General features: G+C 30.3%; 1 protein-coding gene across 1 annotated transcript; it reads left to right on the plus strand.

Annotated features, from left to right (window-relative positions):
* The first annotated feature begins 12221 nt into the window (after positions 1-12221).
* On the plus strand, positions 12222-20673 carry LOC149937474 (uncharacterized). The gene is made up of 6 exons (XM_090153783.1): positions 12222-12276; positions 12549-12702; positions 12898-12998; positions 15881-16101; positions 19375-19703; positions 20460-20673. Exons 1-6 carry the CDS (start codon positions 12222-12224, stop codon positions 20671-20673), a joined length of 1074 nt encoding a protein of 357 aa, XP_090009909.1.
* The last annotated feature ends 6469 nt before the right edge of the window (positions 20674-27142 follow it).

Raw genomic sequence — 27142 nt, forward strand, 5'->3', positions numbered from 1 at the left:
TCGATTGACAGATTTTGGTTTTATTTCTCCTTATTTTATACGTTAAATTCAATTTTGAACTAATTTTCGAATTTAAAATTTTTGTTCTTAGAGAAATGACTTGTTGCAAAACGCATTATTTTAGTTTATTGCATTATTTTCAAACCAAAAACGCATTAATGTGTTTATTTTCTTTAAAAGTCAAATCAAAACGCATTTTTTTTTCGCGTTTTAAGACATGGTTTTAATGATATTTCTGAAATATCGTTTGGCCTGTAAATTGTTTAGTACCAGAATATAATTTGAGTTGAAAAATCCAAGTCTACTATATAAACTTGAAAGAAGTAAGTTGGGGTATCTTAAGTCAAAGAAAATTTGAATTTCGCGGGTTTTCTCCATATTTTGGTTTTGGTCGTTAATGCTTTTGTGCTTTGCACCGCAGTGTAACATCTACGATATTATTTTATATCACTCTTTTCTAACCTCGTAACTCGGAGATCGCGTGCTTCAATAAAATAATAGGCACGAGGTGTTGGTTTTTAAAAAGAAAAGGCAGTTAGCAAAAATGTCGGAAGTAAAACGGTTTCAATAAATTTTGGGCATTTTGATTTCTGCATTGTTTAATGAACTTTGCTCACAACACTGAAAATGGAAGGTAGGCCCCTTCTAAAATAGCGAAAATTCGTTTAAAATTGTCGGCTTTTAAAATTCATTTTGCGCGTGAAAATACCTCTACATGTTATGGTCAAAAAAGCACGCAAAGAAGGCTGCTGTGTGCCCAAGACATGTACCTGTAGTGTCGCGCGCTAAAACCCGTCAATTGGCAAATAACCGATCAACAGAAGAAACAATCGATTAATGGTCGGTATTTTACCTTTTGAAATTGTTGTTGCGTTGTTTAAATATACAAAATATTAAGTAATATTAAGTAATAATAAGTTTAATTTAATTTAAATAAGGCCTATCTGTAAAAACATAGCGTAAAATGCATTAGAAACAATCATAAAAAGTTGGCTAAAGTCGCACTCATCTCGGCTAAAGGTAGGCCACTGGTAGGCCTTTTCGTCGGTAGGCCTTTTAGTATTTGCCCGGTCGGGAGGGGAAAGTTTTTGGGCGACTCTGGCTTGCGAAAAAGGGAATGGGGTATTATTTCACTTCTAGATGACACATCGGAAAATACTTTTCATTCGCCGATAGTGCGAGGATAGCGTTGCGGAAGGCAGGGATTTTGTTTATAATTTATTATAGGAACAGTATTTAATTAATTAAATCGAATTCTATTGTCTGTTTAAACTATATTTATTGGGTATGTAGTATTCAAAAGTTATTTAAGCTTTCAAATTAAGGTTAATCTAAATTATATCTAACTGGCGGGGAATGATTATTAGGCACTATATCTTAGCTTTATAAGACTTTTGGTATCTTGAACGTTAGGAATGAACAAGAATAAAAAGAACAATTAGCGAAATTAATACAATATATACAAACAACAATATGGTCAACACCAGCTAGAGTTTACTTCTCGAGGGCGTCTAAATGAGTAGTCAGAGTGCGGGGGAAAAGTACGATCAAAAGTGAACAAATATTAACCAACAAAAAAATAAGTTGGTAAAGGTGAACCTTAAGTGTTACACGTTGTGGTTATTACCGTTACCACTAGCAGCTTGAACGAGTTCTAAATAATTTTGAAATGTATTTGAAGTTAAATTTCTAATCACATTAGTTTGGTTTTCATTTCTTTTTGTTTTTACCAAAAATGTATCCAGTTACCATGACTAGATTAATCTTACGCGAGCCGATGTAAACTGAGAACTTCACAGAGGGAATAAAGTGAAATACGCCGCCATTTATACTTGGGTACAACTGAATACACGACGACGATGCACATTAGCAGTTAGACTACAGTGCTACGGTAAATTAACCTTAGTACAGTCAAATCAATATTTGTACCTGATTACGCGCCATATTATTGTTTCTGCTACAGCTAAAACTTTCAACTTGAAAGGGAACTAACATAGTAAAGCGAGGTACACGAAAGGAAATAATATATTTTGTACAGTTGGACTTAACTAAATATAAAATGTTCAAAGGATATATGTTATTGATTTTGTTTATTTGGTTTGATATTTTTCTAGGGTATATTTCTCTAGGGGCACAATGCTATTTTTAAGCTGGCACAGAGACTTTTGAGGGGGCACAAATTATTTTTGAGGGGCTGGGCCCCCTCACTAGCTACGGCCCTGATCTCACCGAACCTTTAAGTAGCACCAGCACGCCTAATAGACATTACGGTGTTAGCGGATGGTAAAGCCTAACTACTAAACAGCGCCACGAGGCGGTAGTTAGTATTAACTAAACATTTCTGAACATATAATTTAGTCGTTATGTATCCGTTTATACATCGGGGCTGAAGTCTAAATTTTACATACAGCGTTCCCAGATTGCGGAGTTTTTAGGATTCATTTCATTTCTGTGGGAAAAGAGAAATTTTCATGCCAGCGGTTAAATATCCCGTTTTTTTTAATTTTACTATCAATAGAAATCTAAAAATTATCTAGAGCAGTGTATTTTCTTGAATCTTGGGATTTTATAAATAACATAAAGCCGGTGCCTTCTAATACTAAAATCAAACAATGTATAGGCCTTACAGCGAAAATGTTTCGAAATTGTTATTTCAATCAAATTTGATTTTAAAAAGTTGATTTTTCAAATATTTTTATAATTATGGCATGTTTTCCATTGAGTTTCCGTTGGGGGCGGGATTAAATAGCGCTGCGGGAATACTTGGGTAATTTACTATCCAGCAATGGGAATTTCAACATCACTGGTATAAATTATGTTATAAATTAACAATACATATTCATTAAAAACACAATATATTAATCTATAGCAATGCGGGTAAAAAGATCGCGTTATTCTTCTGATATTGATTTGTATTCGAATAACACTCTGTATGCATTGCAAAACTGAAATAATGTATTTACCCTCATATATTCAGCCGATCAATTATCCTTATTACCATAAGTAACATAATGAAGATAAGTATCGCACTTCCTATTCACCCAATGCAATTTTTTTATTGATAGTCTGTTTCGCCAATGACAACGTAAACCATGACGTAACGACGCACTGACAACGCTCCGCGAAATGCTCCTAGTATTTGGAGGATTCCCGGAAAATCGCCGACGGAGCAGCCAAAGCCTATTGAAAATTGAAATGCTTTCAAAAGTGTAAATAACGCCTACTTATGAATTATCGAATCAGAAGTTAACAAGTTAGCAAGCCAAAAATATACCTCTCCTCGGAAGGAATTCTAATTTTCAGTCAACTGTAACATGTATCCGTGGTTCTGTGGTAGAACGCTCACCTGTCGTGCCGGAGCTAGGGCTCAGGTTCGAATCCCGCTTGATACTAACTTAAATTGATCAAAATTTATACCACACCCAATGACAAAAATAAGGATGTTTTGGAAAAAGCTTTTCCCTAATTCCAAGAAACTGCGAACGCAGTGATCGCACTTTGCCCCGAAAATGCGTACGCGTTCGCAGCCCAGACAGACAGACCCACAGACAGACACGGTGATTGTTAAACCCCTCCTAGGTAAAAATAGCTATTATAAACACTGGCTCCATTTCAGAAGTTAGTTTTTTTTTCGAATTTCAAACCTAAACAGGTGTACACTCGTATATCTCGCCATCAAACTAACCAACTAATTTTACTAACGGAAAGAGTAGGAAAGAAGGAGTTTACTGTTCTGAAACTTCTTATTTCGCAATCACTCCCCGACAAACCATCATTAACCGAATTCGTTCTGTGCCATACTTATGTTTATTATGTTACTTATGTTATTTCTCATTAAGTAGAGTGTGTTAAGCGGCGGAAGCACGTACGCACTGGAATAAAATATTGAACAAACAAAGAACTGAGCTGCTTTTACGAAGGAAGAAAAATGTTTCAGTCAGCTAAACGACGTACTGGTATTAAAGTCGCTACAAGTTTTATGTCTAAGATTGCAATAGCTCTGAAGAAAGATATAACTCCAAGGTGCTAAAAGACTACATACAAAACACTAAGGTAATTTGTCACTTAAAAATTAAAACATTTTGACTGATAAATATATTCTTTATTTTACAAAATTTTCCCATTATGGTGCTTGCATCTAAATTCTTATAGCAAAGATTGCTATAATATATTTTCTTTTGTTTAATTAGTACCTTTTATTTTTAGTACTTGTTAGACCAATTTCAGAATGAGCCAGATTACTTTGAAAATTTAAAAAAAATCGTGCAGAGATATTTTGGTGTTTCAAAAGCTTCTTCAATTTCACTTCAATTTCATGGGTCCATTAACTTGACCCCCCAGTAACGCGAATTTTTAGTTATTACTTATAAACGAATTGCACTCACCTTGCACCACCTTGCACCACAAAAATTAAAGCTTGCACCACTACGAGGCGGACGGTACTGGTAAAACTAAATGGGGGGCCAAATTAATGACCATCCCCCCAGATTTAGCATACACTTCGAATTTCAGCTTTAATAAATTGCACCCCTCTTGCACCATTTTGCACCACCAAAATTGTACCTTGCACCGTTATAGTTACGGAGTTACAAGAGAAACAAACTGGGGGGCTAACTTAATGGTCAGCCCCCCAGGTAACCAAAAACGAATCAAACACGCGTTTCTATACGCACTCAGCTTGCACCACCTTGCACCGTCAAAATTAGAGCTTGCACCGCTTTCATTTAAAAATTATAATATTTTAGTAAATGGGGGTCTAACTTAATGGTCAGCCCCCCAGGTAACCAAAAACGAATCAAACACGCGTTTCTATACGCACTCAGCTTGCACCACCTTGCACCGTCAAAATTAGAGCTTTCACCGCTTTCATTTAAAAATTATAATATTTTAGTAAATGGGGGGCTAACTTAATGGTCAGCCCCCCAGGTAACCAAAAACGAATCAAACACGCGTTTCTATACGCACTCAGCTTGCACCACCTTGCACCGTCAAAATTAGAGCTTGCACCGCTTTCATTTAAAAATTATAATAAATGGGTGGCTAACTTAATGGTCAGCCCCCCAGGTAACCAAAAACGAATCAAACACGCGTTTCTATACGCACTCGGCTTGCACCACCTTGCACCGTCAAAATTAGAGCTTGCACCACTACAAGGCGGACGGTACTGGTAAAACTAAATGGGGCCAACTTAATGACCAGCACCCCAGATTTAACATACACTTCGGATTTCAGGTTTAAAAAAATAAACCCCTCTTGCACCACTTAAGTAACATAGTTACACTTATATATAAAAAATTCAGAGAAAATTATTTGCCATGTACTCGATATGAAATTCAAAATTTGACTAATTATTTAAAATTTTATACTCCCTTTAAAAGGGAAAAAAAAGTAACGCTGGGAAAGCAGTTCAAAACGGGCACTTGTCTACAATGATGAAAGTATTATTCTACCTGTTGGATATTAAACAAGACGTACAACGGTCAGAATACACACAATCCTTCTAATGTGTTAAGTTTGTTTGAGCTATTCACAGCAACCGGCAACGCCGGTATCACAACCAATATATATCCACGGCCACACAATTGTATTTACACTTATTTGTTACTTTTAGTCATACTTTGAAAGCATCGAAGATTCCTTCGATCAGTGTCTATCTTAGTTTTTTACTTCTGATCACACTTATTTGTTACTTCTGGTCATACGTTGTAAGCAAAGCGTAATACTCCGATAAGTGTCACACTTCTTTGTTACTTCAGGTCATATTAGAACGGCCTTGAAAAATTCCAGAGATAAATTCGCGTATAGTCTCTATAACCACGCGTATTTCCAATGTTCGAAGTTGAGGGGGGTACGTATACGCTGTCCAAAAAACCTAACTTAGAATTAAACTTAAGCAACGTAATTGCAATTCTAGGTTATATGTAAACCACAGCTGTTCAAAAATATAACTCATGAAATTCGGACTTAAAATTAAGGAACGTTTTGTAGATTTTTAGGAGAAAATATGAACACACGAATATTGGGGTCCCATAAATAACCCCGAAAGCTATACTTAAATTTAATTTTTACTGATATAACCGAAGTTGTAGTTCCGCTGAGTCCTAACCTATCCAATAATATTTTTTTAACGTTACCGGACTTAATTTTTAACAAAATATCAACCACACAAAGCCAAACTACCGAAAACGGTAAATTGGGCATATGCCCAACTTCTTGGGCTTCGATTTAAAAAATTTATGAAAGGCTATCAATATGTACACTCTGTTTAAAAAGTCTTCGACAGGTGAAATGTTTGCCCTCTTTCTAATTCTGCTAGAAAACTATAATAGATAGATCGATGAAACCAATTGCAGTTATTATTTATTTTCCAATATCTTTCGTTATTTATCAGTTTCGTCCGCCAAAAATTAATAGTTTGGCGGGAACCGACAAAACTCATTTTTGACAACTTTTTAAATATTGGTTCTACGGCACTGCCTCGCGCGTTTTTGAATTCTCAATGGTCGGTTCATATTTAGAAAGTGGAAAAATTATCCCCTTACAATCAACGGTTGAGAAGTTATAGCTTTTACAAACTTTCGTCGAAACTAGGAAACACCTAAAATGCATCAAGCGATTATTAATAACGCAACTTCGACAGCGATACAACAACATTGAAAATATATTTAATTAAAGGCCGGTTTAAAAAAACCAAATTCCTAGGACAGCTTGGCAAGTGGTTTTAAGAATATCCTTTTTTATACGCTAAAGCTTTTAAAAAGCTATTTGCGTAATAAATTGTTTTTAATAATTGTTACCACAATTTTAAACCAGCCTTTAATTAAATATATGTTGTTGGATCGCTGCCGAAGTTGCGTTATTAATTCATAGTTTGTATCCCTACGTCATCAATGACGCAGTTCCAGATATAAGAACCAAGAATATTTAATTTGAGCAAGAATGAACGGTTCTTTGCCGCCATTTTGCTGGTGTAGATTTCTTAGTAAAACGGGAGGGTTAACAGTTTCAATCGTCTGTTTGCGGATTTTTATTATTTTCAAATGATTAAGAAATTATTTTCACGTTAAAAATGGTTATCTGCCTGGTTAAAAATTGTTCGAGTAGTTCAATTACCAAGGGAGAGCGAAAATTGTTTATTTTATTCGATAGCGAAGGTAATTGTAAAAAGGATGACCGCCAAGGCCTAACTTTGATAAGCTTTGTTTACTTCTTTTCGTAGATATTTCTGTCGTAATTTGATATTTTATTTAAATAACCCGACCTTAGAATCTTATCTGGCTTTGTTTAGGGCCCATTTAAAATTTTAAAGCATAAATCTTATACGTTTTGTAGCTTTGACGAGATTATCAACAAAATGGCTACCTATTTAGTAGCTACGCGCGAAATGGTTTGCCCCTCCCTTCGGTGCAAACTATGTATAATCGCTTGATGCGTTTTAGTTGTTTCCTAGTTTCGACGAAACTTCTCAACCGTTGATTGTAGGGGGATAATTTTTCCACTTTCTAATATGAACCGACCATTGTGAATTCAAAAACGCGCCAGTCAGTGCCGTAGAACCAATATTTAAAAATTTGTCAAAAATGAGTTTTGACGGTTCCCGCTAAACTATTAATTTTTGGCGGATGAAGCCGATAAATAACAAAAGATATTGGAAAATAAATAATAGTTGCAATTGGTTTAATCGATCTATCTATTGCAGTTTTCTAGCAGAATTAAAAAGATGGCAAAAATTTCAGCTGTCGAAGACTTTTCAAACAGAGTGTACACCTATCATAATGTTTGCAGTAACGCTGTTTGCCGAGCACAAAAAAATTGAAGAATATCGCGGTATTTTATCCATTGAATGCCCACCCACAAAATATTTCACTTCTACAAAATCTTGTGAGTAGACACATCGATGGGCATCAGATTGAATGCTTTAAATGTGGACGAGAAATAAATATAACAACGAGCAATATTCAATTTTACACATTTGTCGAATTGACTAACTTAGACGAAAGACTTGATTATGAAGGCGTGTACAATGTGAAGTTGAACGACATTCCCACGAAATTGAAAATCAAAGACTATGAAATGAAGCTTCGAGGAGCAATGGGTTACAGAGGAGAAAAAATTACCACCACAATGGCGCAAATGGGGCATTACATTTCATACGCCTGTCGCGAAGACGGATTAAGAGGAAAGTGGGAAAAATATGACGATTTAGCAAAGCAGAGAGAGGATTGTGCAAATAGCGAAATGGTCTGCGTGCACGCACTATACTATTCAATTTGAAGTCCTTTTCCTTAAATGTAAAGTTTTTTTCCTAAAGTATTATTTTAAAGTTCCATTTTAAAACAAAAAACCTTTTCGGTTGACTTTTAAATATAATATATATATCTACATTTCTAAAAAATATTTTCTATTACATTATAATAAAGTTATGAACACAAAAAAATGGCACTTTTCTTTCATAAATGTTAAGATCATATTTTCAGATCGGGGTCTGACCTTTAAATTATCCCCCGATTTGTTAAAATATTTTAATTTTTAAATGAAAGCGGTGCAGGCTCTAATTTTGACGGTGCAAGATGGTGCAAGCCGAGTGCGTATAGAAACGCGTGTTTGATTCGTTTTTGGTTACCTGGGGGGCTGACCATTAAGTTAGCCACCATTTACTAAAATATTATAATTTTTAAATAAAAGCGGTGCAAGCTCTAATTTTGACGGTGCAAGGTGGTGCAAGCTGAGTGCGTATAGAAACGCGTGTTTGATTCGTTTTTGGTTACCTGGGGGCTGACCATTAAGTTAGCCACCATTTACTAAAATATTATAATTTTTAAATAAAAGCGGTGCAAGCTCTAATTTTGACGGTGCAAGGTGGTGCAAGCTGAGTGCGTATAGAAACGCGTGTTTGATTCGTTTTTGGTTACCTGGGGGGCTGACCATTAAGTTAGCCCCCCATTTACTAAAATATTATAAATTTTAAATGAAAGCGGTGCAAGCTCTAATTTTGACGGTGCAAGGTGGTGCAAGCCGAGTGCGTATAGAAACGAGTGTTTGTTTCGTTTTTGGTTACCTGGGGGGCTAACCATTAAGTTAGCCCCCCAGTTTGTTTCTCTTGTAACTCCGTAACTATAACGGTGCAAGGTCCAATTTTGGTAGTGCAAAATGGTGCAAGAGGGGTGCAATTTATTAAAGCTGAAATTCGAAGTGTATGCTAAATCTGGGGGGATGGTCATTAATTTGGCCCCCCATTTAGTTTTACCAGTACCGTCCGCCTCGTAGTGGTGCAAGCTTTAATTTTTGTGGTGCAAGGTGGTGCAAGGTGAGTGCAATTCGTTTATAAGTAATAACTAAAAATTCGCGTTACTGGGGGGTCAAGTTAATGGACCCCAATTGCATCCCCCTCTAAAATTTAAATTATAGCTCTGTAAAGATTTCCAGGGAAATAATTAGCTTCCAAATTCATTTTAGAGATTTTTAGATGACTCCTGGGCATACATACTATTTTACAATTTAATTTAGAGATCTCTAAGCTATAAAATAATTTTGTTTGAAGCGCTGTGCTCTGGTTGCTTGTACCTTTTAAAAGAATTTAAATAAATATATATTATAGAGTTTCCAAATGCTTGTTTAAGGCAGCAAACACATGTAAATAAACGACCAATTCCTGATTTCAGATCAGTATAATATGGGTTCCAAAAATCAAGATTCAAAATAAATTTGTGTTTAATTTAGCAAAACCACCAATTTAATATTAATAAGATTTATTAATGATTTGATATTTTAAAACCATTTTACAGCCAAAGCAATAAATTTGAGTTTAACAAGATATAATTATGATTTGAGAATTTTTTAACTTATTCCAGTAAAAGTGACAAATAGTAAATTATTCAGATTTAATCATACGAAGGTGTTCTATTAATAGCGAGAGTAATTTGCATCTGGCTCTATCTAAAATGAATGTTGTACCTTGTTTGTAAAAAAACTTTAAAATTATAAATCGTTGAAGTATTGAACTAATTTTCCATGTAAATCGTTTTAAATGTTACAGATTATAATATTTTAAATTAAACTAATTCGACCTAAAAGAAAATGAGCAGAAAATGTTATGAAATCATACATTCCGTAAGTAAATATTTTAAATAAATCTAAATTAAGTACCAATATAAATTGACGAAATAAATATGAAACTCCAATTTTTCCACCAACAAAAGGTTGGCAATGCACTCCTTAACAATGTGAAATCGTCATTATATATATATATATATATATATAGGGGTAGTTGAGTCAAGTCACACATTAAACAGTTTTGGCTACACCATTTTATAAGATAGTCAATTGCTAGTGGTTTAACCAATTTCAACTAACTGTATGACACTGATGACTTCCAGTTTAAAGATAAAGATAATCAGCTAGGCTAATACCCAAGGCACCACCTTAGGCCTAAGTCATCAAGCGACTTTTAAAACCTTTAATTCAGGTGGCCGGGTTACAATGCGTAGGAGGGTGGTGGCTAGCCCTTCATGCCACGCGAGCCAACAGCTCCCTCCACTTACTATTACCGTTAACCTTTTATGGAAGGGGAAACCCCTTAAACCAGTGGGGAGGGAACTTGCAAACTCAACGCAAGTTAAGACCTTTTCTCACGAGCCAACTTTTCAAATCAAAATGCTGAGTCAGCAAAAATGGATCAGTGATCCATTTTTTTCTCGCGCACATTTTTGGTGGATCAACTCATCGAACTTTTATTCACACGAGCCAACTAGTTGACTCAACTCAAGTTGACTCATCTAGTTGGATCAAAAAGTTGGCTCGTGTGAAAAGGCCTTTACTGTTCTTCTACTTACAAACAAACAAGTTCATATTAATAATAGCTACTTGTTTAATTCCATAGGTGCCAACCAAAACATCATCGACTGCGGATATTATAAGAAACACTTTCTTTGATCTTGAATTACCGAAAAACGCCTGGTAAGTTTTTATTAGAGTGCGTAATTACATATGTAAATTTTAATTGAAGATTTTTGGTATAAACCCATTAACGAAATTAAATAAACTATATATTTCTTCAACTCACTCTCTCGGGGTGGTTAAAAACCTATACCATGGTGGACGTGGAACGTCTCAACTTATTCGTTTTCCATAAGTATAAATAAAATATTCTTGGTGGAATTCCTAGTCAATGATAGAAGGGAAACGAACTTTCAATCTAATATAACCACCCTTCCGAGATGAGAGAGAAAGTATACGTAGTCAAATAAGAAATATGGTCTACAGATATTTACGTAGATTATTACGTGTTTTAAATAGATGAAAATCAAAATGTTTGTAAGCCAATATATTGCTTTCATAAAATACTCTCATTAGTCCTTAAAAATTGGAAAACTGAAACCCTACGTTCCGGGAAACGATCGTGTCTACACGGTAGCCACCACTGGTTAACTCTGAGGGTGAATTAATGATCTCGTAGGTGAATTTCTGAGTCGTTCAAAGTTCCCTAACATTTTAAAATATATGTTAACCAAATAATCGAATGTTTCTCTTTTATTTATAGGCCCCATAAGGCCGTAATATATAAATATAAGTACTGTTTCAACGACTTTGGTTATAAATTATTCAATGATTCATATTTTAACGGATTATCCGATGAGAAAAATATTGTTCTTTTTTCTTAGCAACGCAAATATGATTAAAAAACTGAATTGCAGTTTTCAAAGTCGACTTGCTTTCAGTGTTCAAAGACGGTTTTTGACAATGTTAAAATTTGTAGTAAATAATAGTAAACAATGGTTTCGTAAAAAATGCTGAAATTAAAAAAAATTACATTTTGGTAACTAACTAATAAATCGGCATACGTTATACACCATATTTAAAATCCAATTATTTAAATGATGTTTGAAAACCTATATGGCGACTTTACAATAAAATATTTTTCTTAAACACTATTACGGTGTTAATACCTTGACATTTCGTCGAAGTTAATGTATCACGTTTAATGATTAATTTATATGGCAACGTATATTTCAATTTCAGTTTTGTGAACCAAATTCTCTTAACAGAAGGAAAATTCTATCGACTAACGCAATACCATCCAAATCAGAAACATTCGGGAAGTGTATGTTATAATAAAAAAAACTCTCGTGAATTGAAACTACCTGCTAAATTTATTGATTGCATTTAAAAATTTAGGAAAAACTCATATTTGTCAACTTCCCATTGTCAACGATCGACTATAGATGTCTCGAATACCTGAATGTCACTGGCGTCACGTCCTTCGATTCCTACATACTAGTGAGTCCGTCCCCAATTCTGTCACATAAGGTGTCTTTTGACGTGTTGGATGCAGAGTATCAGGTAATATTCACCTTTATTAATTTCTAAAAATAGACCACCATCGTGAATTTCAACCATCCATCTTTTAAAGCTATAAATGTTTAGTATTTTCAAAAGGTAACAAAGTATAAATTTTATTTTAACCTTGCTAAACCTTTTTACGGTACACGATAACAATAATCTTATATATAAAACGGAATTTGAAGTATTGTTTGTATATTCATTGACAGGTGTGGCTGATGTTGACTATTTCGGTGATGGTAGTTTCACTCATTTCACTATTAAATTGGATTATTTACGACGCACCGCTAGTAACCATGTCTTCGTGCTTCGGGCAGTTCAAATTGGAAGTTTACCAACTGTTCACCACTTTTCTTGGGCAAGGTTAGTAAAGAGGATTTAGAAAACAAAGTTTCAGGCTACGCCAACTAAACATATCCGGACCCCATCTGTGGTCGGAAAAGGGAGTAACATAGAAGTGTTTCTATACGTAACAGAATCTTTAATCAGAAAATTCGATTAATTTTCCTACTGTAAATGGTAACGCGTAAAAAGCTAACAGAAGTTGATATCTTGTAGAATATTTATGACAGAAGAATGTGGGTTCCACGTCTTTACGGTGACAAACCCACCGCCGACGGACAATATCGCGGTCGCAGCAGCTAGTGATGTTCCGAGCGGTACATTTGTAAATTTTTAATACGTTTGAAAATTTTGTACGAAAATACGTTTTGGATTTAATTAATCCTATTTAGTACGTTTGGAAAAATTTATGACACGAAAATTCGTGTTGATATTTTTGGCATATATTTAGTACGTTTGAACTTTTTGGGGTTCGTTGAAAGTTTTATAAATAGAATGTGGTCTAATTTCACCATCAAAGCAGCTGGCTCTCTCCGAATTCCTCTCGTATCGCCCTCTATTGAAAGCGACATTCAACCTGTTTTCACAGGCATTGTAATTGTTGAGAGCAGTTACAATGCCGTATTCAATCTTTTGCCCTCTATTGCCTATGGGTTTTTCAAGGACGTTTAGAATAGTAGCGGAAAATCAAAATGTCGCGGTGTTTAAAGTCATTGGAAAATGACAAATTTGTTAAAAAAATTAAAATGAAAGATACGTTGAACACTTCTTCGCTGAAAGGTTAGTTTTCATTTTCAATACTTATATTCATTCAAAATATTTATAAATAAATATATTCTAAAAGTAATTAATATAGTAAATATTTTATAAGCCTTGGCTATGTTACCCCATACAATTGATGGATTTCAGCCCACCTGAACCAGAAGAACGATGTATTGTACAAGAATACATTGATTGCGAAATTAAATTTGACAATCTTGAAATTCCTTTTCCACCCACAAAATGATCTTCACATATGTAATACGTATATTTTCTTACATTTTCAATCGTAAGTTAGTTGTCAAACCGCCCACACGCTGCAATCCAACGATGACAACTTCCTATATTTCTTCTGGGTCCTGGAAATGGGTAAAAGTCTGGTACACATAACCGAGGCTTAACGTATATCGTAGAATTTTGACAAAGCGAATACATACAACGCTTATTTTTGACCATTTTCTCAGTTAATACTAAACTTAATTTATAACTTATAATAAACCACGAAATGTACAACAAAAGTAAAAGGTAATCATTTTCTTATTTTCAACCACATCCAGCTGACAATCCCGCCAATTTTTGACTATGACCTTGAGCTACCTCAAAACAAAGACACTATTCGGCGCGGCTACTCTGTTATTTAGTCTTTGCCGCCGTCAAAGTTAGGACAGAGAGCGAGAGGGGTAATTTAGTGAAGGGGGAATTTAGTGAAGGGGAACGCTCCCGCTTGCCCGTCCGGTTACACACAGTCCGTGGCAGTGTTTCCACTTTGCGGCGAAAAAGCGCGTTTTCGGCGAAAACTGTCTCGGTGGGCACCATAAATTTTAAAACCGGCGAAAAGGCGAAAAAGCGGCGAAAACCATTGAAAACGGCGCAAATTGCGGCGAAAATATTTTTCGATATTTTCAGTCAAAAAAACTAAAAAATCGTCGTCTCTGTAGTCCCTCTACTCTGCCCCCTATGTCCGCCCATTCAATTTTTATATATACCAATAAAAAATGTATAACATTTGAAGAAATAAAATGTATTTTTTTTTTAATAAAATATATTGCCCAAATCTAAGATTGGAAATAAAGAGAAGTAAAATATGCAGTGACACTCACTAAAAAAATTAAGGTAAATCTAATGGGGGGAAATTGCGGCGAAAATCGACTATAGAACCGGTGAAAACTGGTAAAATTGCCCCTAAAATAGTCGAAAATCTCTACCGCAGAGTGGAAACACTGGTCCGTGGGTCAATACGCCGATGGAGGTCTACGCCGTAGGCCCATACATTAACGCCGATGCACCTCCGCCGATGGCAGTTTAGCCCGTGCCAGATTAAAGACTAGGCCTACTAGGCACTGGACTATGAGCCCCACCAACAGAAGGCTTTTTTGTGTACATGATTAAAAATATATAATCATAGGCCACTACCAAAATCTGCCTTGGGCTCCACCTTCACTAAATCCGGTTTTGAGTTTAGCCAACGGTATTCTAAGCCGACGGGTCCCAACGCCGTTGGAAATTTAAGCCGAGAATATGGTTTGGCGACATATTGCCACCATAAGAACAACAGCGAAATCTCTAAAGCAGGAACAATTATTGCAAAACGATTTATTCAATAACGAAATAAGAAACCTAAACACTAAGAACAATTGTATTCAACAGAAAACCAACATAAGTGACATTGCCTAAAAATAGAATAGAAATGAGAATACCAATCGATTAAATTTTAATATCGCTAAAGCAAACTAGAATAAGCAGAAACGTTTTACGAAATTGTTGACCCATTTCGCTATTTTAACGATCTACACGAAACTTGAAACGCGTTCTATGGCTACGTTCAGCAGCAGTCAACGGAAAAAACCCCGATGGATTTGATATTATCCACCGATGAGCTTTTTCGTCATAATGACGTCGTAAGTTGTTGAACGCTTTTATTCAGTCATCGGTGTTTTTTAAAATGCCGTAGCTTTTATAGTAGTTTTACGTCAGTAATGACGTTAGTCATCGGAAAAACCGACTCTTCCAGCCGATGACTTCGTTGAGTAACCGATGAGCATCGTGACGTCAAAACCGGAAACGCGAAAAAGCGTACAGTAGGAAACCGATGTCACCGACTAGTAATCGGTAAGTCCGATGAGCGCTGCTGAACGTACCCCTATTTTTAGACCTAGGTAGTTCGTTGCTAATATTATTTCCTACGCGCTTAAATATAAAAACAGCAAAAGTCGTCGTCGTAAGCACCAGTCATCGTAAAAACATGTCGGCGCAAAGACCAACGATGTATCAACCGACGGCCAAGACGCATCGGCGGAAACACGTCGTCGCAAAAGCCATCGTCATAAAAACCAACGGCGTACCAAAATGATACCAGAATGAGTCCCTGGTTTTGGAAATTATCTTAGCTACCTTAACCACTAATATTACTTAAACTAATTTGATCTTTATAACGTTTTAGGAATTAATTCGAAATTTAGAGGACTGTCAATTAAAATACTTTTCATGAGCTGGTTTATAGCAGTAGCCTTTGTAATTGCGCAGCTGTCCTCGCATTTGAAATCAGACTTCTACAGTGATACTTTTCAAGTAATAACGAAATTGGAAGATATGGAAAAATTTCCCAAAGTAAGAATTGTGTTGTTGGATCAACTTAGAAACACCACCGCATATTTGGAAAAGGTAAATATAAGGCCTGAAACTATCGCGGTAGAAGATTTTGAAACTACAAATGTGTAGAATTGTAGATGACGACATATTTTTGGCTTGTTTAAAATTTCTAGCGTTTATATTCTGAATGTCACGAAGGCTATATGATACAGGGTGTCTCAATTTGCTCTGAAAAGGCATTTTTCTTAAAAACTGTTTAATATAAACATTTGAAATTTGTAGGATTTGCGTAAAACGTTAGGAATACTTTTATTCGTACTTTTAATAAAAAATGGAATTAAAATCGTTGTTCTGAAAATGTTTATTTTTCACCGGTAGGTGATATACAAAACGTTTCAATGATAAAGTTGTAGTGGTACTCGAAAAGGTAGAAATAAAGTTGGTTCTGTTCGAAATTTGCATTTCTCATCAAGATACGAGTTCATGAAATATAAACAGTTGGAACTGTGAGACAAAAGGTTTTTCTAGGCCATGAATTAAGGAATTAAAAGAACGTTAACTTTCTCAACCAAACGAAAATCTTTTATTAATCAAAAGATAAATTTAAATTTAGAGGCAAGGCTCAATGATTACTTCTTTGGCTGCAATACAAGTATAAGCACGACGAAGCATTTCTCGAAATGATCGCTGCACTAAATCTGGAGTGATTAATAGGAAGGCTTCAATGATACGCTGCTGTAACTCGTCAATGATCGTCACTGGCATCTGCTAAACTAGTGATTTTATGAAATCCTATAGGAAAAGTCCAATGGTATTAGGTCTGGAAACAGTAGCGGCGCCAGCAATAGGCCGGGGTAGGCCCAGGTCTACCTGACATTTTGATAGGGACCTACAAATTCAAGCCTAGGGGCCTCAAATTTTTTTAAATAAAAAAACCTTTTATATTTTGGTAATTGTTTTAAAAATTTCAAAATAATGGATTAAAATTTTATTTGGTTTATTTATACGATAAAGATTGAAGGGGGCCTCCAAGCTGGGTGCCTAACCGTAAAACAATCCTGGCGTCGCTACTGTCTGGAGACCTTCGAAGCGAACGAAGGGGACCGTTCCTTCCAATCCAACGGTGGGCGAAATCGTGGTCAAGATACTCTGCAATCGCCCAAGGTTGATGTGGTGGCGCTCCGTCGTGTTGGAACCATTGAAGATTTCAGCTGGCTAATGGAATGTCGTCTATCGGGTCTGCTACTTTGTTCTGTAAGAAGGCTTAGTAATTTGGCCCATTTAAACGAGGTGGTAGAAAAAACGGACTGAAAGCTCTTTTTCCAAGGATTGGGAAATCCGCAGTGAGGATTTAACACTAAACCACGGTCCAACTCTACCATTAGCTTCACCGAAAAGTAATTGCACCATTAATGCTCGCTGCTCACCGGAATAAACAGGCATGATTCGAATTGCAGACAAAATTGAGAATAATTTCTAGTACAAAATACACCACTATTAAATACTAAATTTATATCTGACATTTTCTAAAACAATAGTACGTCTAAAGTAGAAGTTTTATTATGAAATACTCACCTTATTTTTTTAAAAGGTTTAATTTATTCTTTCGTAAAAAATGCTACAGAAGATACATGTTTTTTTAATTATTTCATTTATAACCTACAAAAAACAAATTGCCTCACAGTACCAGCTAGCTGGTTATTTTTCATGATCTCGTATCTTTTTGAGAAATGCAAATTTCGTATACAGAACCAACTTCATTTTTACCTTTTCGAGTACGCTCTACAACTTTCTCATTGAATTTTTTGATCTAACTCCTACCGGTGAAAATAAACATTTCCAAAACAACGAATTTTATGTACAAATCAAAGTATTCCTAGCGTATTACGCCAATCCTACAAATTTCAAAAGTTTATATCAAACAGTTTTTGAGAAAAATGGTTTTCAGAGAAAATTCAGACACCTTAAAGAAATCGAGAGATAGTGATGGTAATTTGATCTTTATTAATGAGTGGTTTAAATTATTGTGACTCTTCACTGGAGCTGGCGACGTGACAAATTAGCTGGAAGTCTTCCTCCAGTGAAGAGACAAACCGTTAACAAACCCAGATTCCATCTTGATACCAAAATAAGTGTGGCTAGTTTAATATATATTCTAGTGTTTTATATTTTTTTTATGTCAACAGTGGTTTTATAACAAATTTCCATTTGAGAATCCTATTCATTGTCCCTTAATTTGTTTAAAGAATTCTGTTGAGGAAACAATTTTGCTATCGGTGCCATATTTGTGCTTCAGGTAGTTCAGATTTATCCTTTTTATTACATTGAATTGTTGTACTTATAGTTATTATGTTACTTATGCTTGTACCAATATGGTTGTGTCTTTGCTTTTTTTTGTGAAAGAACACTTGGCGCACTTGTTTAAGGTTAAATATGTCGTGAAATCTACTCTTGCGAATTTTTTGTTCAATTTAACCTCTAAGGAATTTAAATGTTTTGGGTATTACCATAAGTTAATGATACCTCTAAGTAGACAAATAAGCCCTTTCAAGGTGGAATCTTTGTCCAGAAAATGTGATGTCAAATCTTGTCTCTCCGATTCCCGCGAAAATGAAAGATTTGAAAAATATCTCGGACCCAGCGCCGCTGTGCGGTCGAGAATGAAACTATATTGGGCTGAGAGCGAGATAAATAAACCAATAGCAAAAAAACGTTCTTTTGCCTCTGTGGGAGGATCGAATTTTTTAAGGGAATACCGAAATGTATCTCTTTTGGGGAAGTTCAAGCTAGCCTCACACCAAACGGAATTAAAGAAACGTCAGCTTCGGCAGTTCCAAGTGTATGTTAAGGCTACTTTGATACGCAGTACGGAGAGTTATAGGTCGATTTGGACCAGCATATCCGCCATAGGCAGCATAGCCATTTGTCTACTTAGAGGTATCATTAACTTATGGTATTACACACCACACAGAGAGAATGCGGGGCTACCCCAGCTTTCAATTTTATTTGAAAAACGCAAGCTTTGGCAAATCTTTCAGTGTATGCGATTTCAGCTGTACAAAAAAATATAAATTTGGAAATATAATTTGATAGAGTTAAAAATGTACGTGTCATCACGCAAAATAATAGATAACTTATCGTGGTTGGAAACACCACCACGACCAGATTGGCATAACTAATAACTTAAAGCGTGTTTTACTCTAAACATTTCAAATTCAACACCTCTAGAGAACTTTGCTTAATCCATCTAAATTACTATCCGACAAATTAATATACTTGGATATTTTTATTATTTTTATATTTATTTATTTTACAATATTTCAAAAGTAACCGAAATCATTTTAGATTGGTCCACGTTATCCCAAAGAAAATGTACATCCTGACCAGAATTCTTTCCTCCTTTTTGGTGAGTCTCAGATAGAGGCGCGTTATGGCTCCGAAGAAGACCGCTTGAAAGTTTTACACAAAGTGGATTTGCACCAAGAAGTCGTTCGAGGGAAAATGGTGCTCACTATTCCTGAGGAAATATTTAGAGCTAAAATGTATCAAGCTTACTCGGAGTTAAATCGTCGAAAGCCAGTTCACGTATCAATTATTGCTAGACACATCAATGTTTTTGTTGCATTCGGCAAGATAGCGAAAAACCGAGCCATTTTTCCAATTTTAAAGAAAACGTAAGTGTGGCTTAACCCTTTTCAGTTTATGATTGAGACTTACAGACTTGGTTTGTTGAAATGAATATCTTGGGAAGTGTGTTTAGCTTTCTGATACTAATGATGTATAAGGAAGTTCTAACTCGCGTATAAGTCATCTTAATAAGCAAAGAAAATTTAATAAGTTATTATACAGAGAAAAATAATAAGGTTTCTGTCCTTAGTAAAATGCTTCGTCCCGTTATATTACATTTTTTTAACGCTTTTAAACTAGGAAACGGGCGCTCTTTTGAATGACGTTAGACAAAAAGAAACTTCACTGTCGAGAGCATATCGCTCTGTTAATCAATTTAATAATTTTTACACTGCAATAGCTAGAAAGTTGATTTTAATGAGAATTAATTATAATTTTAACGTACAATCAAGTGATATGCACTTCGGCCATTAAAATATGAAACCTTGCACAAGTTTATTTATATTTATAACTAAATATTGCGGTGGATTAATTATTTTTTCATTAGTTAACCCAAGAAATCTCGGAAAGTTCTCTTGAGTGATATTAATAAATTATGTCTTTCTGGTGTAATAGGGGGGGAAGGCAGTCAAGTGGTTTTCTTTGGAGCCACAACTTGCTTTAAGTACATACAGAATTTAATATGTATTTAAACCGGTAAATGTATTTTTACTTTTATTTTATATTTTTAGTAAGAAAGTATACTCTTTTCCCCGAAACGTTTTCTTTATTCTAAACTTTTGAAAATATTTCATCTTTTACAGAATTACAGCTTGTTTTGAAAATAAACTGACTCATTTGAGAGAACTAAAATTGAGAAGTCACTACGTGGAGAGTCTCATTTGGAAAAAGACGAGGAAAGAAAGTTCCTCTTTGAGAACAATATCCTTCTCCGGGCTTTTCCTCGTCTCTAGTTATCTCTATTTGTTGGCTGCCTTCGTTTTGACACTAGAAATAACTTGGAATCGGTTGTTTTAGTCACAAGAATATGAAATAAGCCTATTCATCAAATAACGGTTCCTAGACGAGCGAAGATTACTGAATGAATTTGCATTCGTCAGAAGAAATAATTCAACTAACCTGGGTCAAGACATTGCAAGTAACTGAACTGAGTGTACGTTTTAGAAAAAAATAGCGTCAAAGAATAGCAATGCCGTTAAAGCTAACGTTACAGTTAAAGATATATATAAATAAAATACAGATTTATCTCAAAACATTTTCAAAATAAAACCAATATTTTGATTTTTTGAGATTTACTTTTGGTTCTGAAACTTGATGTCGTTCTTTTATGTATATTTTAAATTCTTGAAATAAATTAATCTACTTTCGGTTCTAATCTAATACTATCGTTTGCAGCAGATACGAATGTTGCCTACGTTAATATAAAGGTCGAACACGCGAAATTTCCTTATTATTTCCTGCATTTTAGTTTACCAATTGAAGGCACTAGTTTATTTCGTAGCCGAACCTCGTCTCTTAGGCAAATACAAGATGTAAAAAATATTACAAATTTTGGAAGTAATTGAAAAAAAATTCGCCTTTTGCAAAGTTTTATTAACGGAATTTTAGAGAAGGAAAGGCGATTTCACATTTCATTATTTCTAACAAACTTTAAATAAACCTTATGACATACAAATAAGAAAGGCACATCTTATGAATCAGAAGTAAAACAAATATAGCCCGCTTTAGAGGAGGCGTCATCTAGCGTTTTTAATGGTAATTCATCCACAATATTCTTAATCAATATAAGTTACAATAATGTACAGATTGTCAAATTTATATAATTTAAAAAATTTATTTAATTTGTCAAATTGTAGAGCACCTGGAGCTCAATATGAACTTCCATATTCATTTTAGATCAACAAATTTCATAAATCTGCCACCAGGTTTAAGAGGTGGTTGGTGTTAATTGCGCTTAACAAAAGCAGTAGCAGAGCTAGCAGATACTTCTGTGTTTTAGAATTAACTATCGTAAGTAGTGTTGGGTATAATAAAATACTAAATACTCTTTGGAAAAAGTATTTAAAATAAAATACTTTATTTTAGTATTTCAAAATACTAAATACTCTTTGGAAAAAGTATTTAAAATAAAATACTTTATTTTAGTATTTCAAAATACTAAATACTTTTTGGAAAAAGTATTTAAAATAAAATACTTTATTTTAGTATTTCAAAATACTAAATACTCTTTGGAAAAAGTATTTAAAATAAAATACTAAATACTCTTTGGAAAAAGTATTTAAAATAAAATACTAAATACTCTTTGGAAAAAGTATTTAAAATAAAATTCTTTATTTTAGTATTTCAAAATACTAAATACTCTTTGGAAAAGTTATTTAAAATAAAACACTAAATACTTTTTGGAAGAAGTATTTAAAATAAAATACTAAACAGTTTTTGGAAAAAGTATTTCAAATATTATACTTAATTTTTGTAATTTCAAATACAAAATACTCCATTTAGTAACATTTGCTTTAAGTAACCATAATTGCTCGAAATAATTTGATGTTGCATTCGTTTGAGCCGAGAGAGTATAGTACTGGGGCAAAACATTTATTTTGCTTCAACGTTCATCGACATTTTATTTAAAAAATGATTTCTTGAAAATTATCATTATCTGACTCTGAAGGAGATGTGTCTATTGCTAAAATGAAAAACAAAGAAGGGCTGGAAATACAAATCTGCTAACGCCACTCGGTAGGAATACATTTGTGTTCTGCCAGACCAGATTACACGCTTGTTTTCAACTCATGTAATATCCACAATAAAAATTCGGGAAAAATACTATCTTATATTGGGTTGCAGTATGATTATTGTTAAAAGTATTTTATTTTAATTTCGGTATTTTGCAAACAGATACTACAAAATAGTAAAATAAAATACTAAATACAAAATAGTATTTAAAATAAAATACTAAATACAAAAAATTATTTAAAATAAAATACAAAATACAAAATAGTATTTAAAATAAAATACTAAATACAAAATAGTATTTAAAATAAAATACTAAATACAAAAAATTATTTAAAATAAAATACTAAATACAAAAAATTATTTAAAATAAAATACAAAATACAAAATAGTATTTAAAATAAAATACTAAATACAAAATAGTATTTAAAATAAAATACTAAATACAAAATAGTATTTAAAATAAAATGCTAAATACAAAATAGTATTTAAAATAAAATACTAAATACAAAATACTACAAAATAGAATTTAAAATAAAATACTAAATACAAAATACTACAAAATAGTATTTAAAATAAAATATAAAATAGTATTTAAAATAAAATACAAAATAGTATTTAAAATAAAATACAAAATAGTATTTAAAATAAAATACTAAATACAAAATAGTATTTAAAATAAATACTAAATACAAAATAGTATTTAAAATAAAATACTAAATACAAAATAGTATTTAAAATAAAATACTAAATTCAAAATAGTATTTAAAATAAAATACTAAATACAAAATAGTATTTAAAATAAAATACTAAATACAAAAAATTATTTAAAATAAAATACAAAATACAAAATAGTATTTAAAATAAAATACTAAATACAAAATAGTATTTAAAATAAAATACTAAATACAAAATAGTATTTAAAATAAAATACTAAATACAAAAAATTATTTAAAATAAAATACAAAATACAAAATAGTATTTAAAATAAAATACTAAATACAAAATAGTATTTAAAATAAAATACTAAATACAAAATAGTATTTAAAATAAAATACTAAATACAAAATATTATTTAAAATAAAATACTAAATACAAAATAGTATTTAAAATAAAATAATAAATACAAAATAGTATTTAAAATAAAATACTAAATACAAAATAGTATTTAAAATAAAATGCTAAATACAAAATAGTATTTAAAATAAAATACTAAATACAAAATACTACAAAATAGTATTTAAAATAAAATACAAAATAGTATTTAAAATAAAATACTAAATACAAAATAGTATTTAAAATAAAATACTAAATACAAAAAAATATTTAAAATAAAATACAAAATACAAAATAGTATTTAAAATAAAATAATAAATACAAAATAGTATTTAAAATAAAATACTAAATACAAAATAGTATTTAAAATAAAATGCTAAATACAAAATAGTATTTAAAATAAAATACTAAATACAAAATACTACAAAATAGAATTTAAAATAAAATACTAAATACAAAATACTACAAAATAGTATTTAAAATAAAATATAAAATAGTATTTAAAATAAAATACAAAATAGTATTTAAAATAAAATACAAAATAGTATTTAAAATAAAATACAAAATAGTATTTAAAATAAAATACTAAATACAAAATAGTATTTAAAATAAATACTAAATACAAAATAGTATTTAAAATAAAATACTAAATACAAAATAGTATTTAAAATAAAATACTAAATACAAAATAGTATTTAAAATAAAATACTAAATACAAAATAGTATTTAAAATAAAATACTAAATACAAAAAATTATTTAAAATAAAATACAAAATACAAAATAGTATTTAAAATAAAATACTAAATACAAAATAGTATTTAAAATAAAATACTAAATACAAAATAGTATTTAAAATAAAATACTAAATACAAAAAATTATTTAAAACAAAATACAAAATAGTATTTAAAATAAAATACTAAATACAAAATAGTATTTAAAATAAAATACTAAATACAAAATAGTATTTAAAATAAAATACTAAATACAAAATATTATTTAAAATAAAATACTAAATACAAAATAGTATTTAAAATAAAATAATAAATACAAAATAGTATTTAAAATAAAATACTAAATACAAAATAGTATTTAAAATAAAATACTAAATACAAAATATTATTTAAAATAAAATACTAAATACAAAATAGTATTTAAAATAAAATAATAAATACAAAATAGTATTTAAAATAAAATACTAAATACAAAATAGTATTTAAAATAAAATGCTAAATACAAAATAGTATTTAAAATAAAATACTAAATACAAAATACTACAAAATAGTATTTAAAATAAAATACAAAATAGTATTTAAAATAAAATACAAAATAGTATTTAAAATAAAATACTAAATACAAAATAGTATTTAAAATAAAATACTAAATACAAAATAGTATTTAAAATAAAATACTAAATACAAAAAATTATTTAAAATAAAATACAAAATACAAAATAGTATTTAAAATAAAATACTAAATACAAAATAGTATTTAAAATAAAATACTAAATACAAAATAGTATTTAAAATAAAATGCTAAATACAAAATAGTATTTAAAATAAAATACTAAATACAAAATACTACAAAATAGAATTTAAAATAAAATACTAAATACAAAATACTACAAAATAGTATTTAAAATAAAATATAAAATAGTATTTAAAATAAAATACAAAATAGTATTTAAAATAAAATACAAAATAGTATTTAAAATAAAATACAAAATAGTATTTAAAATAAAATACTAAATACAAAATAGTATTTAAAATAAATACTAAATACAAAATAGTATTTAAAATAAAATACTAAATACAAAATAGTATTTAAAATAAAATAATAAATACAAAATAGTATTTAAAATAAAATACTAAATACAAAAAATTATTTAAAATAAAATACAAAATACAAAATAGTATTTAAAATAAAATACTAAATACAAAAAATTATTTAAAATAAAATACAAAATACAAAATAGTATTTAAAATAAAATACTAAATACAAAATAGTATTTAAAATAAAATACTAAATACAAAATAGTATTTAAAATAAAATACTAAATACAAAAAATTATTTAAAATAAAATACAAAATACAAAATAGTATTTAAAATAAAATACTAAATACAAAATAGTATTTAAAATAAAATACTAAATACAAAATAGTATTTAAAATAAAATACTAAATACAAAATATTATTTAAAATAAAATACTAAATACAAAATAGTATTTAAAATAAAATAATAAATACAAAATAGTATTTAAAATAAAATACTAAATACAAAATAGTATTTAAAATAAAATGCTAAATACAAAATAGTATTTAAAATAAAATACTAAATACAAAATACTACAAAATAGTATTTAAAATAAAATACAAAATAGTATTTAAAATAAAATACTAAATACAAAATAGTATTTAAAATAAATACTAAATACAAAATAGTATTTAAAATAAAATACTAAATACAAAATAGTATTTAAAATAAAATACTAAATACAAAATAGTATTTAAAATAAAATACTAAATACAAAATAGTATTTAAAATAAAATACTAAATACAAAATAGTATTTAAAATAAAATACTTAATACAAAATATTATTTAAAATAAAATACTAAATACAAAATAGTATTTAAAATAAAATAATAAATACAAAATAGTATTTAAAATAAAATACTAAATACGAAATAGTATTTAAAATAAAATGCTAAATACAAAATAGTATTTAAAATAAAATACTAAATACAAAATAGTATTTAAAATAAAAACTAAATACAAAATACTACAAAATAGTATTTTAAATAAAATACAAAATAGTATTTAAAATAAAATACAAAATAGTATTTAAAATAAAATACTAAATACAAAATAGTATTTAAAATAAAATACTAAATACAAAATAGTATTTAAAATAAAATACTAAATACAAAATAGTATTTAAAATAAAATACTAAATACAAAATAGTATTTAAAATAAAATACTAAATACAAAATAGTATTTAAAATAAAATACTAAATACAAAATAGTATTTAAAATAAAATACTAAATACAAAATAGTATTTAAAATAAAATACTAAATACAAAAAATTATTTAAAATAAAATACAAAATACAAAATAGTATTTAAAATAAAATACTAAATACAAAATAGTATTTAAAATAAAATACTTAATACAAAATAGTATTTAAAATAAAATGCTAAATACAAAATAGTATTTAAAATAAAATACTAAATACAAAATACTACAAAATAGAATTTAAAATAAAATACTAAATACAAAATACTACAAAATAGTATTTAAAATAAAATATAAAATAGTATTTAAAATAAAATACAAAATAGTATTTAAAATAAAATACAAAATACAAAATAGTATTTAAAATAAAATACTAAATACAAAAAATTATTTAAAATAAAATACAAAATACAAAATAGTATTTAAAATAAAATACTAAATACAAAATAGTATTTAAAATAAAATACTAAATACAAAATAGTATTTAAAATAAAATACTAAATACAAAATAGTATTTAAAATAAAATACTAAATACAAAATAGTATTTAAAATAAAATACTAAATACAAAATAGTATTTAAAATAAAATACTTAATACAAAATATTATTTAAAATAAAATACTAAATACAAAATAGTATTTAAAATAAAATAATAAATACAAAATAGTATTTAAAATAAAATACT

The sequence above is a fragment of the Leiobunum rupestre genome, chromosome 7, assembly GCF_980474605.1.
Source record: "Leiobunum rupestre chromosome 7, qqLeiRupe1.1.hap1, whole genome shotgun sequence".
NCBI lineage: Eukaryota > Metazoa > Arthropoda > Arachnida > Opiliones > Sclerosomatidae > Leiobunum > Leiobunum rupestre.

What these genes read in the sequence shown, in the direction of transcription:
- LOC149937474 (XM_090153783.1), top strand. Translation starts at nt 12,222, where the DNA reads ATGTCTCGAATACCTGAATGTCACTGGCGTCACGTCCTTCGATTCCTA. An exon ending in AGCTAGTGATGTTCCGAGCG is followed by an intron (nt 12,999 to 15,880) that starts GTACATTTGTAA and finishes ATAACGTTTTAG; the next exon opens with GAATTAATTCGAAATTTAGA. An exon ending in CCACCGCATATTTGGAAAAG is followed by an intron (nt 16,102 to 19,374) that starts GTAAATATAAGG and finishes AAATCATTTTAG; the next exon opens with ATTGGTCCACGTTATCCCAA.